The 14553-nt window shown below is 49.2% G+C and overlaps 1 protein-coding gene across 5 annotated transcripts in view; it reads left to right on the forward strand.

The window, feature by feature from the left end:
- The window catches only part of Immp1l (inner mitochondrial membrane peptidase subunit 1), a 59417-nt gene extending 45072 nt beyond the window's left edge, over positions 1–14345 (forward strand). For all 5 annotated transcript variants that reach the window (XM_023722854.1, XM_004637974.2, XM_023722853.1 and 2 more), the window contains 3 exons: positions 592–718; positions 13395–13505; positions 14176–14345. In XM_023722854.1, coding sequence (XP_023578622.1) covers positions 592–718; positions 13395–13505; positions 14176–14244 — 307 coding nt within the window. In that variant the 3' untranslated portion in view covers positions 14245–14345. The remainder of the gene's footprint in view (positions 1–591; positions 719–13394; positions 13506–14175) is intronic.
- Positions 14346–14553: the final 208 nt, after the last annotated feature.

The following is a 14553-nucleotide window of genomic DNA, read 5'->3' on the forward strand; positions in this document are numbered from 1 at the left end:
TTTCCCTCAGGCTAGCCCTGGTGGCTCACAACTGTGATCCCAGCACTTGGGAGGCTGAGACATAAGGTCACCATTAGTGCAAGGCCAGCCTGGGCTACATACTGAGTTCAAGACCAGTCAGCACCTCATAGTGAGATCCTGCCTCGAAAAACAAAGAACCTAAATAAATCAATGTTTCCCTCAACTGTAAGTCCTTTTGGCTATCCTGTCAAGCACATATATGAACGATGTGACTTCCATGCTCCGTTCCTTTAGCTCTCAGTGCTGGGCAGTAAACTGTATTTAACTTGGTAACACTTACATGGATTTGGATCTCCATCATTTTGTTTCTAAAAGTGGTTATAGGAGTAGCCTACTGTGGATATGGTAAAGGCAAATTTAGCCTCTTCTAACACTGGAAGAGTGTAGCTGGCTTCGCCATCACTCTCTGACCCGAACAGTCGCAGAGTTCCTAAAGCTGCTAGATGGCAGAGGGTCAGAGCAGGAAGAGGAGGAGGCCTTCTCTGTTGCTTACAGAATGATGCAGCTAGTGCCGTGCATGTGTTTGTGCTCCATAAATAATACTGGTCTTTCTTTGACTTTTCCCCTCAGAGGTGACATTGTGATTGCAAAAAGCCCGAGTGATCCAAAATCAAATATCTGTAAAAGAGTAATTGGTTTGGAAGGAGACAAAATCCTCACCACTAGCCCGTCAGATTTCTTTAAAAGCCGTAGTTATGTAAGTAATGTTTCCATTATGTTGTTCATTGCTATCATAGTTGATTGACATTGCCTGAATACATCAAGAAAGCAGAATAACTTTTCTTTTGAATGTAAGAAAAATGTTGGGCCAGGGATATAGCTCAGCAGCACAGCACCTGCCTGACAGGCACGAGGTCCTGAGTTCAATGTCTGCCCCCCAACCCCCAGAAAAAGGAAAAATGCTGCATTCAGAATAATTTAAGTACATCAAGAACAGTTTGGCCATTACATTATGTGTATTTTAGTTCCTATATAAATATGTCTGTAATTTTTTCTGTATTTTAGGGCAGGGTGTTCAGGGTCTCACTACTAGATCGGACTCTTAGCGATTCGCCTGTTTACAGCCTCCAAGAGCTGGGATTAGAGGAGCGCACCATCACGCCCAGTCTTGGTCACTGTCTCAGAGTGCCCTGGGGGCGGGGCCAGCACGACAGGCCCAGGTCAAGTCCCCACCCTGCATAATCCACTGAGCTGTTTGGCTGGCCCACTCACCACTTTTTAATAGCTCCGCTGAGATGGATGACACATCTCAGAGTTTATATGTCCAAAAGAAAGTCCCTGTTTTCCTCTTGCCAGGCTGCTCCCTTGTCCTTTCCCGCCCTAGTCAAGGCCTGTCTGCTCTTTGGCTGTTCAACCCAGAAGGCTTGGTGCTGCCCTTGCTGACCTCCCTTCTCTGTCTCCACAAAGCCCTTGAGCGTGCCCGGCTGCACCTGGGCACACTGGGATTCAAGGGCGTCCCGTGGGCTGCCGCCGCCCAGCACCCCCTGCTCTTCTCCATGCTCCCACCCCGTCAGCTGCCCTCCCTGAGGGGCCCTTCCTGGTGCTGCTGCGCTTTAGCACCAATCCTGCCTCGCTCTCCCTGTGGCCTTCCTCCTCAGTCAGCATGAAAGCAGGAGGCCTCAAGGTGGCCTGTGGAGCCTCATGCAGCCGACCTTGCTGCAGCCTTGCGTGTGGTTCCAGGCTTACTGGAACGTGGTGGTGCTTGTTCATTTGTGTGTGGTCACTATACTGGCAGTGGTATGGCTGTGCAAGGCCTGCTGACTGTCCGTCCCTGTACAGCGAAAAGTTGTTGACCCCTGCTCTAAAATATGTTTGCTTGTGCTTTTTTTTGATTCCTGTTCTGAGACAGTCTAAGGCTTCCAGGCGGCCGAGACTTGCCATCGTCCTGCCTTGGGATCGCAAATGCTGGGGAGACAGCTGTGCGCCGCTACACCTGGCTGTAACAGAAGGCTCCTGGCCAGATGTAGCGGTACACGCCTGAAGTAAATAAATAAACGCACGCAAGCGGGCTCCTGGCGCAGGCCCGCGGCTGCCCCAGTAGCGCGTCCCACTGCTGCGGGTACCAGTGTGAAGCGCTCACCAGACGAGAGTCTGTTACTGGCGTGGTGATAGCAGGTGAACGGAGAAATGCCGCAGTTCTCACCTTTTCCTTTGGGAATTACGGAGTATATTAATATCATTATTAGTGGGAGAGAGAAACGGAGACAGTTGTCCATTGACTGAGGCACTGGCGATGCAGGGCTGTGAAGCGAGAGCTGGAGATGCAGTGGTGTGTCAGCAGTGCAGCTGCTCCAAGCTGCATTAGTAGAAAAGGGTTTCATAAAACTGACAGCCCTAACAGCAATCTCACTAATTAGACAGCATTAGCAAACAGTCACTTTATATAGGTAAAGCTAATAGTTCCTTAATGCACACTGCGTACAGAGTGTGCGGCTCAGAACCCTGCGTACCCTACTGCTGTTTTTCTGCTGGAGTGTCATTTACCACAGCTGAAAGTCGCAGCCATCTGGCCTTCTGTTACCACGCTCATTGTAAACACGAGGTACTTTCAGATTGCAAGGGCGTGTTTGGGGTAAGCTGCTGATACACTAAATCCTCCTGTCATTTAAACAGAAGAGTTGCCTAATAATGTCACTTAGGAGGACTTGGGTAGCCAAACAAGGGACTGGCTTTTTGCAGACTCTAGTGATAAAACCCTGCAGCCCATTTCCATTTCTCGGCAACGGCTGGGGCATAATCAGCCCCATAGCTGCTAATGCCTGGCTGCGGCTGCTGGGGTGGGAGTGTGTTTACTCGTCAGCCTGCTCCTCGCAAGCCGAGCAGCTCTGAAGGTAATCGACGCCTGCTGACTGGGCAGGGGCTGCCCTCCAAAGCGCGGCCTGGCCTGTGGGGCAGCCTCTTCTCCAGCAGTGCAGTTCCTGAGCTGCTTTTGGAGCACTCTCAGTGTAGAATTACTCTGAGAGTTCAATATTATGTAGTTTACAGAGTTTCCTTGTGTAGTAATGTGTTTTATTTTTGTATGTTTGCAAATGTGTATGTGAAGATTACCGAAACATAGCAAGGTGGCTTGAGGCTGATGCAGACACTTTAAGCAGAGCTGAAAAGTCGGTACCACTGATGTAAATCTAAGGAGGCAGAATAGAATTCAGTAAGATGTCAATATTTATTTTTATCTGCAGTATCTGATACCTACATACTTTAACTTGCTTAAAAGTAGTTGGAAGTTAAGAACGAAACTATAACCCTTCCATTCGGTATGAACACCTGAGCCAGACTCCGGCCTCTGCTGGTGATGAGAATATTCTCATCAGGTGCTGGAATATTCTCACTGGAGAACCAGTGACTGCACGATTGGACAGTGGCTTTCTGCTTGGGCAGTCACCCTCACTCGGCCTGCTGGAAGAGCTGTTGTTGACTAGAAGCAGTGGGCTGCAAAGTCTTGTGTAAGCAGCACAATGAAATTCTTGGGTTGCCACTTTGGATAAGTGAAGTATGACAAGTTAACTATGGTAATGACCTGCTCAGTCCTAGACAATAGCGGCATTTCTCCATGCCAAGCTATTCTGGGCTCCAAAGAAAAATGGGAAAGGTGAATGACATAACAGCAAGTATGTAGGCTGGGCATGGTGGAGCAGGCCTGGAATCTCAGCACCCAGGAGGCTGAAGCAGGAGAGTGGGCCTACTTTCATGGCTAGCCTGAACTGCGTAGAGCCCTTATCTCAGAAGCTTAAAAGAAAAAAGCAGCAGGGGTAGGTGTGAAGTCAGCAAGAAAATACTGGCACCGTGCTGCTGCCAGGACCTGTGAGGGCATTCTCCTCTGGGTCAGAGCCGACTGCCAGGCACCACTACAGGTCACACCAGTGAGGCAGCACAGGCTTTCATCCCTCCAGACCCAGCAGCCAGCAGCAGAGGAGGCTGAGCTGGGTGTTCGGGAAAATATTCACAGCTGTGGGTAAGTAATGGGAAAGTCCAGGTGTCACGTGAGATTTGCATCTGCCCTGTCCATTGTTCACATACGTCCCGAAGATCAGAAGTGCTGGAGACCTGTGTCAGCTGTGAGCTGGGAAGCTTGACCTTGCCTTCATATTCAGCAAAGTCAGAGTGGGCATGGGGCTGGAGACTGGCCCAGCACTGAGGCACCTTCTCATTTGGCTAGCTTCAAGAAGGGCACAGGAGAAAGGTTATGGAGGCTGTCTGGAGGCCGATGCAGACCTAGGCTCTCTGCTGTCCCACTCGACTCACCTGTGTCCTCATTTCAAAGCATGTGAAGCCCACAGCGAGGGTCAGCACTGCATGAGGGTGGACTTGGCTCTGCCCTTGGCAGTGCCCACAGGGCTTGAGAACAGTGGGCACCAGTCTGTGCCCTCCACTAGGACCTTAGGCATAGCCAGTGTGGCCCAGGAATGGAGTTGTGTTCTCCAAGAGCACCTCATGGAGAACCAGTGGCTGTGGTGACAGCCTGTTTTTGAGCAGGTGGTCATGTTGGAGGAATAGAGAAAGACCATAATATGGAGTCACAGAATGAAGCACAGAGCTGCACCAAGCATGGAGTGCCTTTCTAAATGGGGTAGTCAGGATATTCCAGACTGGGGAGGAAAATGCCTGGCACAAGCCAGCAAGGGTGAGGAGGTGCCTGGAGCCAGCTACACATTCCAAGGGCGAGGGCACAGGCAGGACGCAGCCCTGGCTCTGGGGTGCTGCCAGAAATCAGCTGCTGAGGAGGAAAGCTGTGGTAGAAGAGTGGCTGGTGAGAACTGAGCTGGATCACCCGATGGGGTCCCGAGCAGGTGCTGTGGAAAGCTTGGGGAAGAGCGGCGAAGTGATCAAGATAACTTTGGCTGCTAGAAGAAAGGGAAGTGGCACGGCTGAGAAGGGACACCCCTGTTAGCTTTGGCAGCAGGGATAGTGGTCAGCAAGATAGGGGTTTGGGAGAGATGGAATTTCAGAAACAGGTGCATGCCACTTGGGAAAAGCGTAGTGATCCCGTTCGCCTGAGAGTGTTTTAGATGAGCACCAGGAGCGCTGCACTTGCTTCAGCATGTGGCAGCGTCGAGATGCGGCGGTGTCCGTGAGCCCCCAGTGGGGCTGCAGTTCGTGCCTTCAGCTGTCAGGTGCCAGCCTCCGTTCCTAGCGCAAACACAGATCTTCATCTACTCTTTGTCCTGCATCAGCCCAAAAACATCCTGTCACTCACCTGCCTGATGGGCAGTTCTGTGGTCACAGAGCTAAATATCACGTGAAATAACGTACAGGGTTTGAACCACCAGAGTTGCGTTTTGATGAGTAAACACAAGTGTCTGTCATGGAAAAATGTGCCACAGTGCCTTGTAAACAAAGTGAGTAGCACCAACCACAGAAAGACCAGCACACTTAATTTTTTTTTTTTTTTTTTAAGTAGGGACTCTTTCCTGCTGATAGTGTTGTTTCTCCTGCCAGTTCAGATACAAATACTTTCTAGCCTGACTCTAGAAAGCAGACAGATACAGGGAGAGTACATTTCAAAGAACTCATAGAGATTCGTCTATAGTAGCAATAAATCTGTGTGGCAATGAGTTGGGATTTGGGCAGAAATATGTGAAGTGACAAATAGTTTCCGGTGGAAATATATCTTACACAGTGTGCATCTCGTTCGCCAGCTGTTTCAAACTATTTCTGACAGCACAGAAAAACTCACTATTTTAGGACTTAGCCTCCCTGACCCACCCTCCCTGAGAGGCCCTGTGTGGCACAAAGTGGCAATCCTTGCCTGTCACAGGGACCGAGGGTGGAGGTTCTCAGTCTTTCATTGAGAATATACAACTCCTTGCTGAATCCCAGACTGGGGCAGGTGATACTTACGCACAGAACAAGAGGGGTGGAGAACGGAGACCGAGACACTGGTCCCTGACGTCTTGTGCGGAAAGGCCCACACCCTGGCTTTGACTCCAACCCTCCTTGGGCAGGCTTTGCAGAGGTGGACACTTCCTAAGGAAGGGGCTAAGGCTTCAGGTCATGCTTTGATGGTGCTGCCCATTAAAACAGTGCAAGCGGTAGTCTGTACCACAGCTGAATTTCATCAAATCAGTGACTCTTTACAGTTAATGTATATTTTTAGAGCAGATTTAGTTCGAAGACTTAGCTGGCACTAGAGCTGTGTGATTCACTGAGTGCAGTATAAAAGAAAATAGCCAAAATTGTAGCCACAACCAAGTCATAGAGCACACAGTGGTTTCAAAGAATGGGTCCTCCTCAGACAGGGAGGTGAGCCGGGATGTCCCAGGGCCTGCGGGTGGGCAGCTCCTGTCACTGCTTTTAGGGCGGACCCGACACTGGCCATACCCTCACACTGAACATGCAGGCTGTAGAAATGGGGTGCTGTGGCCATGACCTGCTGGAAACCCAAGGTGGCCCCTTTTATAAGGTCCTTAGCACCATTTGCTTATGTCTGAGACAGTCTCAGGACACCAGCATTACCCAGGCTGGACCCTCCTGTTTTGTTCTTGCAGAGTGCTGGAGTCACAGGTGTGTGCCATGCTGGGCAGGCAGCCCATGTTTAAGGACAGGGCGCAATGACCGAGGAAAAGCAGCAGCAGCCCATGTAGACTTGTGCAAGTCATCAGCTGCTTAGCTGTTCTGTCCCTGTCCTTAGAAACGAGACCTTCCTGGTCACTCACCAGGCCTTGGGCACTGCCTGGTCTGTTGACTCATGGAGGCAGAATATGTGCCAGGTGTGAGACAAGGACAGGCAGGAGTAGGGCATGGGCAGGCCTGCTCCACAGACACTGTGGCTCCTGGGCCTCACAGCCCAGCAACCCTGCCCTGCCCTGGTGCTGGGGAGGGCTTCCAGCTACTGCCTTGGGGTTTAACTTGCCTCCTTTTTACAAACCTGTTCGTGTTATAGGAAGGTCAATTCCTGATTATTTACTGGTGATGTTTCCAGTTTTGATGATACCAGAGTCAAAGACTGGGCTTAGCAGAACTCTTTTACAACATTATTAGTAACAAATTATTTCATTTTCCAAATGTTCTTTCCAATAGTTAGTAAGCGTAGTCTTCCTATGGATATATCTTAGATATGTAAGTTTTGGGTAAGCAGAATATGCATTAGCTACTTAGTGGTGTAGTTAATTTTACTTGATCCTGCATACCTGGAAAATACACTAGAAACAATTCTATAGGTATTAATTGCTAAAATAAAAAGTCATTTTATGAACATTTATACGGAATTTTGCCTCAAAGAATTTGCATTCTATGAGGCATGACTAAAAAATATTATACAGTGAATGTTAAACTTTAAAGATTTATTACAAAAAAGGACACACTGCCACGAATCCCCTTCAGACTAGTACTCCCCTGGTTTGAACTGCACTTATCCCCCGTTCTTGCACGGTCTGCAGCAGTTCTGGAGTCCTCTTTCTTGAGTGTCTTTAATTGTGCAGGCAGCAGGTGCATCTCTCTTCAGTAAGGACAGCCGAGAGGGATGATGGCATCTCATCCTGAGGTGCAGTTGCCAGCTCGGGGAGCACCCTGCCCCTGGGGCAGGAAGGAAAGCAGGAGATCTCAGGGCTCTCCACTCTCAGGGCCAGCTGTATCCCAGGCACCAGAAGATCGAGATTGAAGCCAAAGGAAAGCCGGCTTCTCACGGCACTCATTGAAAACGTTCATTGATATACTCCTACTCCTCCACGCACGCTTTAAGGTGGCACACGGCACATCTGCCAGACTGCTGGTCGGGTGTCCTGACTGTGGGGCGGTGTGACTGTGAACGTAGCACAGACACAGAATTGGGGCTTCCGATTTAAGCCACTTGCAAACGCTTGTTAACTACAGTGCTCTTCAGACTTGTAGAGAAGGCACAGCTGCTCTAATGTCCGTGCGCATCTACCAGCGTATCCTGGTGGAAAACGAAAATGCTTACTCTCAGCTGGCTTCAGTTTCAGCTTAAGAAGCAAGCACGGTTTGCTCTGGACCTTCCCTCCCCGGTTAGGTTTTGGCGTCTCTGACTCCAGCTGAAATGCTCGTGCTTTCCCCGCTAGGCGTGAGCTCTGCAGGCAGAGCGCGGCTCTAGCCACGCGGGCGGGCGTCGGGCGCGGTGTTGTGCACCTGCGCTGTGCGGAGACGCTGCGCTTGCCGTGCCCCTGCCGAAGGCCTCGGGAGAATGACCAGAACGCTCGTGCTCCCGAGCTCACATCCCGGTCCTCACACACAGAGGTGTCACTGAGGAGACTGAGCACCCCTAGATGCACACCCACCCGCGCTCTGCTCTAGACCACGTACCCAGCATACTGTGTAGCATTATCAGAATGCTGTTGGAAATTTAAAAAGCGAAACTGTCTTCCTCTTTGTACACCATGCCCTGCGACTGCTCCTGGGGACTGCCTCCGAGCAGCCTCTCCACTGGATTGATTTTCGTTGTGTCGATCTCATGCCCTGCCTGTTGGAGGACTCTCTACTCGTGCTGATCTCAAGTGTACCCGGGACGGAGTGAGCCTTTATCAGTGCAGCTTAGTGATCGTGCCGAGTCAGGGAGGTCTTTTTCTAGCCTGCGGCAGGGAAAGGATAAAGCGGGACCCAGGCAGTACCCTAGACACTCAGGTTTCACAATGCCAACACTCACTTCACACCAGAAATGCCAGTCTAGGTGTGGCGGCATATGCCTGTCAGCTCAGCACTGGAGAGGCTGAGGCAAGAGGATTACTGTGAGTCTGAAGCCAGCCTGAGCTACATAGTGAGTTTAAGACCAGCCTGAACCACACAGCAGGACCCTGTCCCAAAAAATAAAAGCCACTTTGGTCCTTGCCCAAGTGATTCTCTTCACAGTTTTATAGAAGAAGGGTTGAGGCGTGAGGTACATGAAGCACTGGCAGTAGGCCTGCCGCCCAACACTCAGGGAAACCCATCCTCACACTGAACAGTAAGCTGTCCCTGACAGGAAGAGCAGAGCAAGCCACAGCCCCAGCTCCTCCGCAGCCATGGCCACCCAGGGGACAGCTGGGCGCACAGAAGTGAGCTGCCACAGGCCTTTCTTCCCTGGGCTTTGGGGCTCAGTGTGAGGCTGTGCCTGCTTCCTAGCAAATGGAGACTGAGCCAAGTGACCGAGGGAGCTCTGAACCCACGGTTTGCTGGCCAGTGACACAGTGGTCCACAAAGCCGCTGGCAGCGTCACACCTTCCAAAGCTTCCGAGCAGGTTGTGGAGGAGGAGGCTGATGGCAGCACAGTCCATGTCCCTGCCCACCAGGCCAGCCAGACCCCTGCGCGCTCAGCACTCCCCCTGACGGCCAGTCCCTGACGCACTGCAGGTGCCTCGCCATGGGAAGGGACAGAACTTGCGAGCCTCGAGCCCGGGTCACTCAGCTGCAGAGAGCCAAGATGACCAGGACGAGCCCTTGGAGCACACTGCTGCGTATGTCTAAGGTGTAAAGGGAAAGAATACAAGCGTAAGAAAGGAGCAGACAACTTCTGCAGTTCGAAGATACACTAGATGCCTGCAGCAGACTAGAAACTGCAAGAGAATCAGTAGAGGACAGCAATAAAAAGTATACAAATTTTGATGAAAGAAAGGAAAAGGTCTAAAAAAACCCCAGTATCCCCAGTAACGTGTAAGGCGGTGTTCAACAGACCAACACCCGTGTTACGGAAGCTCCAGGGGACTGAGAAGGCAGGGATCTGTTGCTTTTCCCAGTGTGAGCAAAACCAAACCAGAGACCCAAGTTCAGGTGAAGTACAAGGGAAATCACAGCGGGGCACCTCACGGTGAATCCCGAAGAGCCAGAGAGAAAAGCCACGTACGCGCAGCAAGCAGACAGCTGCTGCTGCCGCCCCATCACCCTCACCAGTACGAAAAGTGACAGGAGAAGGAAACGTGAGGTCTGTCTGGGGCTTATGTCCAGTTAAAGTACATCTCAGAAATGATGGAAAATAAAGATATTTTCAAACAAAAAGAAGTGTCAGGATGTTGAAAAATTCATTGACAGTGAACCTGCCCTGCAAGAAATACTGCAGGAAGTTCTTCAGACTAGAAAAAGAGTGCTAGGGACTCCTATTTGGTCAGGGCAGAAAGACATAAGAAATGCTCACGTGTGTGTGGCAGTAAACTCCACGTCTTCTGTCCTGTCGTGCAGTGCTAGCGCCTCACGTGCGAGGCAAGTGCTCTCCCACTGAGCCCCCACCTCTAACAGTTAAAACTTCAGGGAACATAATGTGAAGGGAAGAACCCACGGTGGAGGAAGTATTCGTAATAAACACTTGAAATCTGTAAGAACACTTGCAGGTTTATAAGAAAATTATTAAGACCCCAGAGGTCACAGACACGATGCAGAGGAAAACACTGGCACTGACTCGCCTACTGCATTAGCGTTTCTTTAGTGGACAGGGATCAACGCAGTTTGAGCGTGCTGGGCGGAGATGCTGCCAGTGCTGCTGCGCCAGTGCGCGGCTAAAGCTGCCTGTGATCCCACAGCCAGGCAGGAGGATGCAAGTTCAAGTCTATCCCGGCCAACTTGGCAAAACCCTGCTCAAGAAGTGCTTTGAGATGCAGCTTAGGGTGAAGGTTCTGGTTTCAATCCCCAATACAAAAGGGAGAAAAAATTTTTGTCAACATCCCAAACCTTATACTATCTCTGTGAATACATTCCCCCAAAATAAAATACTTACATGGTAAAATGTGAAACTAGACAAGTCTTGCATGACTGAAAATCTAGAAGTCACAAAAGCAAAGATTGATAAGAAAAGTGACAGACATGCATTTGCCATCTTTATTGCAAAGAGCTGATCTCCATAATAACTAAAGAACACTATGAAATGAGGACAGGAAGAGGTAGCTCAGAAGAGGGCAGAGGTGTGCGGCGGGGGTCCCAGGACAAGCGCTGTGTGAGTGCACCTGCGTGTCTGACCCGCGAAGGTGGGCGCTCTTCCACTGAGCTCCACTCCTCGCCCTCATTTATGAACTTTTATTTTGAGACAGGTCTCTGTTACCCAGGCTGGCCCAGACTTTGCAGTCCTCCTGCCTCAGCCTCAGGTGTAGTGGGGATTACAAGCCTGAGCCACTATGTCCAAGTACGTTTTGTTTCTCAATTCATGAAGCAATGTTTTGTCTCATTTGTCATAAGAGAAAACACAAAGTACCTTTTTTTTACAATCAAATTGGCAAGTTAAAACCATGGTGTTACTGCCCTCTGCCTTAGTGTATCATAATGAAGACCGCACAGCCTCCAGGCACGCGATGGGATCTAGGAGGGGAAGCGGTACGAGCGTAAACCTGCTGTGGTCTGCAGCTAGCGAGTGGCAGAGGCCTCGGGAGGCGGGACGCTGACTTCCTGGTCTGCAGAATGCTTTGCTTTGGCTCTTATTGCTGGCCCTTACTTGCTGATTACTTGTAAAACAAACAGGCACACGCATTGTGACGAACACGGGAAACAAGCACAAAATCTTCACCTTGGAACTTCTCCCCGACCAGTTCTTCCAAATGTGTCATCCAGGGCTTTTCACACTGGCTGCCGCCCTTCCATTTCGCCTGTGCCCTGCCATGGTACTCATGTCCTCATTGGGCTTGGCTGGCACCTACTTCACTGCACGAGTCTATCTTAGGCCAGTGGGCCCTCACTCCCCGCACCAGCGACAGCCCAGACAGCCCTGCGGTGAGTGAAGATCAGCGAAGTAGCGACGGTATATATAGTATTTATAGATGTATCTTAGGGTTTTATGAACCCACACTCATAAACCTTTCCTACACTTGTGAGAACACTAATGTTCCTAACCATTTTCTAAACTCAAACCTATGTAATTTTAACAACATACATATGCTGTATGGTTCTACAAAATCCCATGATATAGTGAAAAATCCTTGATAAATAATTTAGATTAATATTTTTTGAAAACCCTTGAAAAAGTGAGTCCATAAAAGTCAAACCACGAAATAGCGAGGGACTACTGCATGCAGGCAGAAAGTGATCTTGCTCTTGGTCCCAGGACCTGTAACATGTTCCACTAATAAACGTGTGTGATCTCACATCCTATGATTCAGCCTTGCGCTTGCCAGGCAGGCACTTAAGCTGCTGAGCTATGTTCCTGGCCCCTTAGACCTTACTTTATATTGTGACACACACTTGCAACTTCCTGCCTCAGCCTCTCAGGGTTGGAATTACACTTGTATACTGCTGGCGCTGATATTCTTCCAATTAACTTACATCCTTTTTTCTATAAAGTAGATTTCACTTTCGTTTTGGAGACAGGGTCTCACTGTGTAGTTCAGGCTGGCCTTAAGCTCACTTTGTAGCCCAGGCTGGCCTTGAACTTACAACAAGCCTCCTGCCTCAGCTTCCTGAGTGCTGGGATTACAGGTGTGTGCCACCACGCCCAGCTAGATTTAACATTTAAGGGCGTCAAAAGGCAAAGCATTAACTTGGAGGATTTGGGCAAGTGTTTCTACATGTCACAGAATCGTAAGTCTCTTAAAATGAATTTAAAATTTTATATGCTTATTATCAATTTATTTTTCAAAAAGGTAATTTGTCACAAAAGAAAATGTGTCTCCTATGAAACCCTATTGAACAGAACAAAAATAAGTTCCTTCCCAAGAGGTCAAGTAGTGTTTAGTCAATAGCTCAACTTTCTTGGGTAACAAGCTTGTTAAATTAACAACTTCAGAGGAGCAGGGTACACTGTCGCTGAGAGAAACCGTGGAGGCTTGCACGGCTGGAAGAGGCTCTAGCAGATTTTGGGCAAGAAGCACTTTCTGAATATAATTTTTGTCCTGTGCATGATGGTCAGTGAGTAAGAATTTAATGTATTTACCAGTTGACGCACAGGCCATATGAGATCGGGCCTTTCCACTTAGGAAGGTCACTGTCATTAATTTTACAACTGATGGTTTTATAATGGCTCCTTGTGATTGTGATGGTCATTATCAAAGTATAATGCAGGAAGATACGTCTGCACAAAGGCAGAGCAGGCTCTTAATGAGAACCCTGACAAGCCCCTGTAGAATGATGAGATTGTGTGTAATTGGTGTCAGGATCAATTACCGTCCAGCTCGTCATGAACACCGAAGAGGGCCGGCCCTGGAGCTGGCCTCGGGACGTGGAGCTGCTGCCTGCTTATGCTGTCGCTGAAACAGGAGGGCACATTTCTGGTCAGCATCCTCGTGACCTCTTTTGAAGTCTGATTAAATTAATGACTCTGTCACACTGTTGATCTCTTCCAACCTCAGTTTTCGTAATAAATGTTTGGGAACCACATGATAAAGGTTGGTCTTTTAAATACTTCAAGTCCTTGATATTTACTAAATTGTCTTATTGTGTGAATAACTTAGGATACAGACATATGCAAGCTTTTTAGAGACGGTGCCCAGGTCACTGCGCTGTTTTAAAGGGGCCAATTTCCCCTCTGCCTGTAGGTACCCATGGGCCACGTCTGGTTAGAAGGTGACAATCTACAGAATTCCACAGACTCCAGGTACTATGGACCGATCCCTTATGGACTGATAAGAGGACGCATCTTCTTTAAGGTACACTTTTCTCCTTGGAATGTTGGCTTTATTCATTCTCAGAGGTGGAGAAAACAAGATTCCCCCCAAGTAACTGCTGTCTTCAGCCTAGTGGGACTTTGGGTGTGGTACCTGAACCTCTCACACACACTGGCTTGCACTTGGCAGCTCACTACCTGTCCACCTCACAGAGGGAGGTAACTGGAAGGAGGTTTTTATAACCCAATTCCCATCCCTTAACTGTAAACATAAATTCACATTCCACCAGATCTTCACTCTCTCCCTCTGTCACCTGTGGCACCAGTATGGGACAGTGTGGGTGAGCATCTGCCCAAGAACAGCCCTGGCCTGCACGAAGGGTGCAGGACCTAGGAAGGCGGCTGCCTTCACCACCTCGGGCTGCTGGCAGGAGGGGACAGGCACGGCTGGTTGCAGCAGTGGGTTAACTTGCGTGTTAAACCTTCCACTTTTGAGATACATACTGCACGCAAATTCTTGTACCTCTGAAGGCTTCAAACTTAGTCGTTTACACCAAAAAATGGTTCCTTAAAGTCTCACTCTGGCAAAAATTTACTCACAGCTGATGAGCGTGAAGGAAGCTTCACTGAGCGCAGAGAAGGGGTGAGGACGGGCGTGCTGAGGCTAGAGCATGGCCTTCACTGACCGTCTCCGCCTCCTGTGGATTTTACAGATCTGGCCTCTGAGTGACTTTGGGTTTCTGCGTGACAGCCCCAACGGCCACCGGTTTTCTGATGACTGACAAGCGTATACTCCTCCAACCTCATGACTGTCTGCTGGGCTGGTGAATTTACGACCGAAGCTGAAGCCATTGACCCTCCCAATAAATGATTTGCTATTTACTGGTTTTTTTTTTAATTCTTAAACATAATAAGCAATAGTCTGCAAGTTAGTTCAAAATAGCCAGACAAAAATGTAAGGCACAGTAAGTTTTTCATCTAAATTTCATGGTGATAAACATTTTTGGGAGGACAATGACTACCTCAGCTTGGAAATTTTGGCGTGACGGGTCCAATGAAGCTGAAGTGAAAGGGACCCTCCTCTTCCGGAA

Source organism: Octodon degus, unplaced genomic scaffold (assembly GCF_000260255.1).
Source record: "Octodon degus isolate 3935 unplaced genomic scaffold, OctDeg1.0 scaffold00093, whole genome shotgun sequence".
NCBI classification, from domain to species: domain Eukaryota; kingdom Metazoa; phylum Chordata; class Mammalia; order Rodentia; family Octodontidae; genus Octodon; species Octodon degus.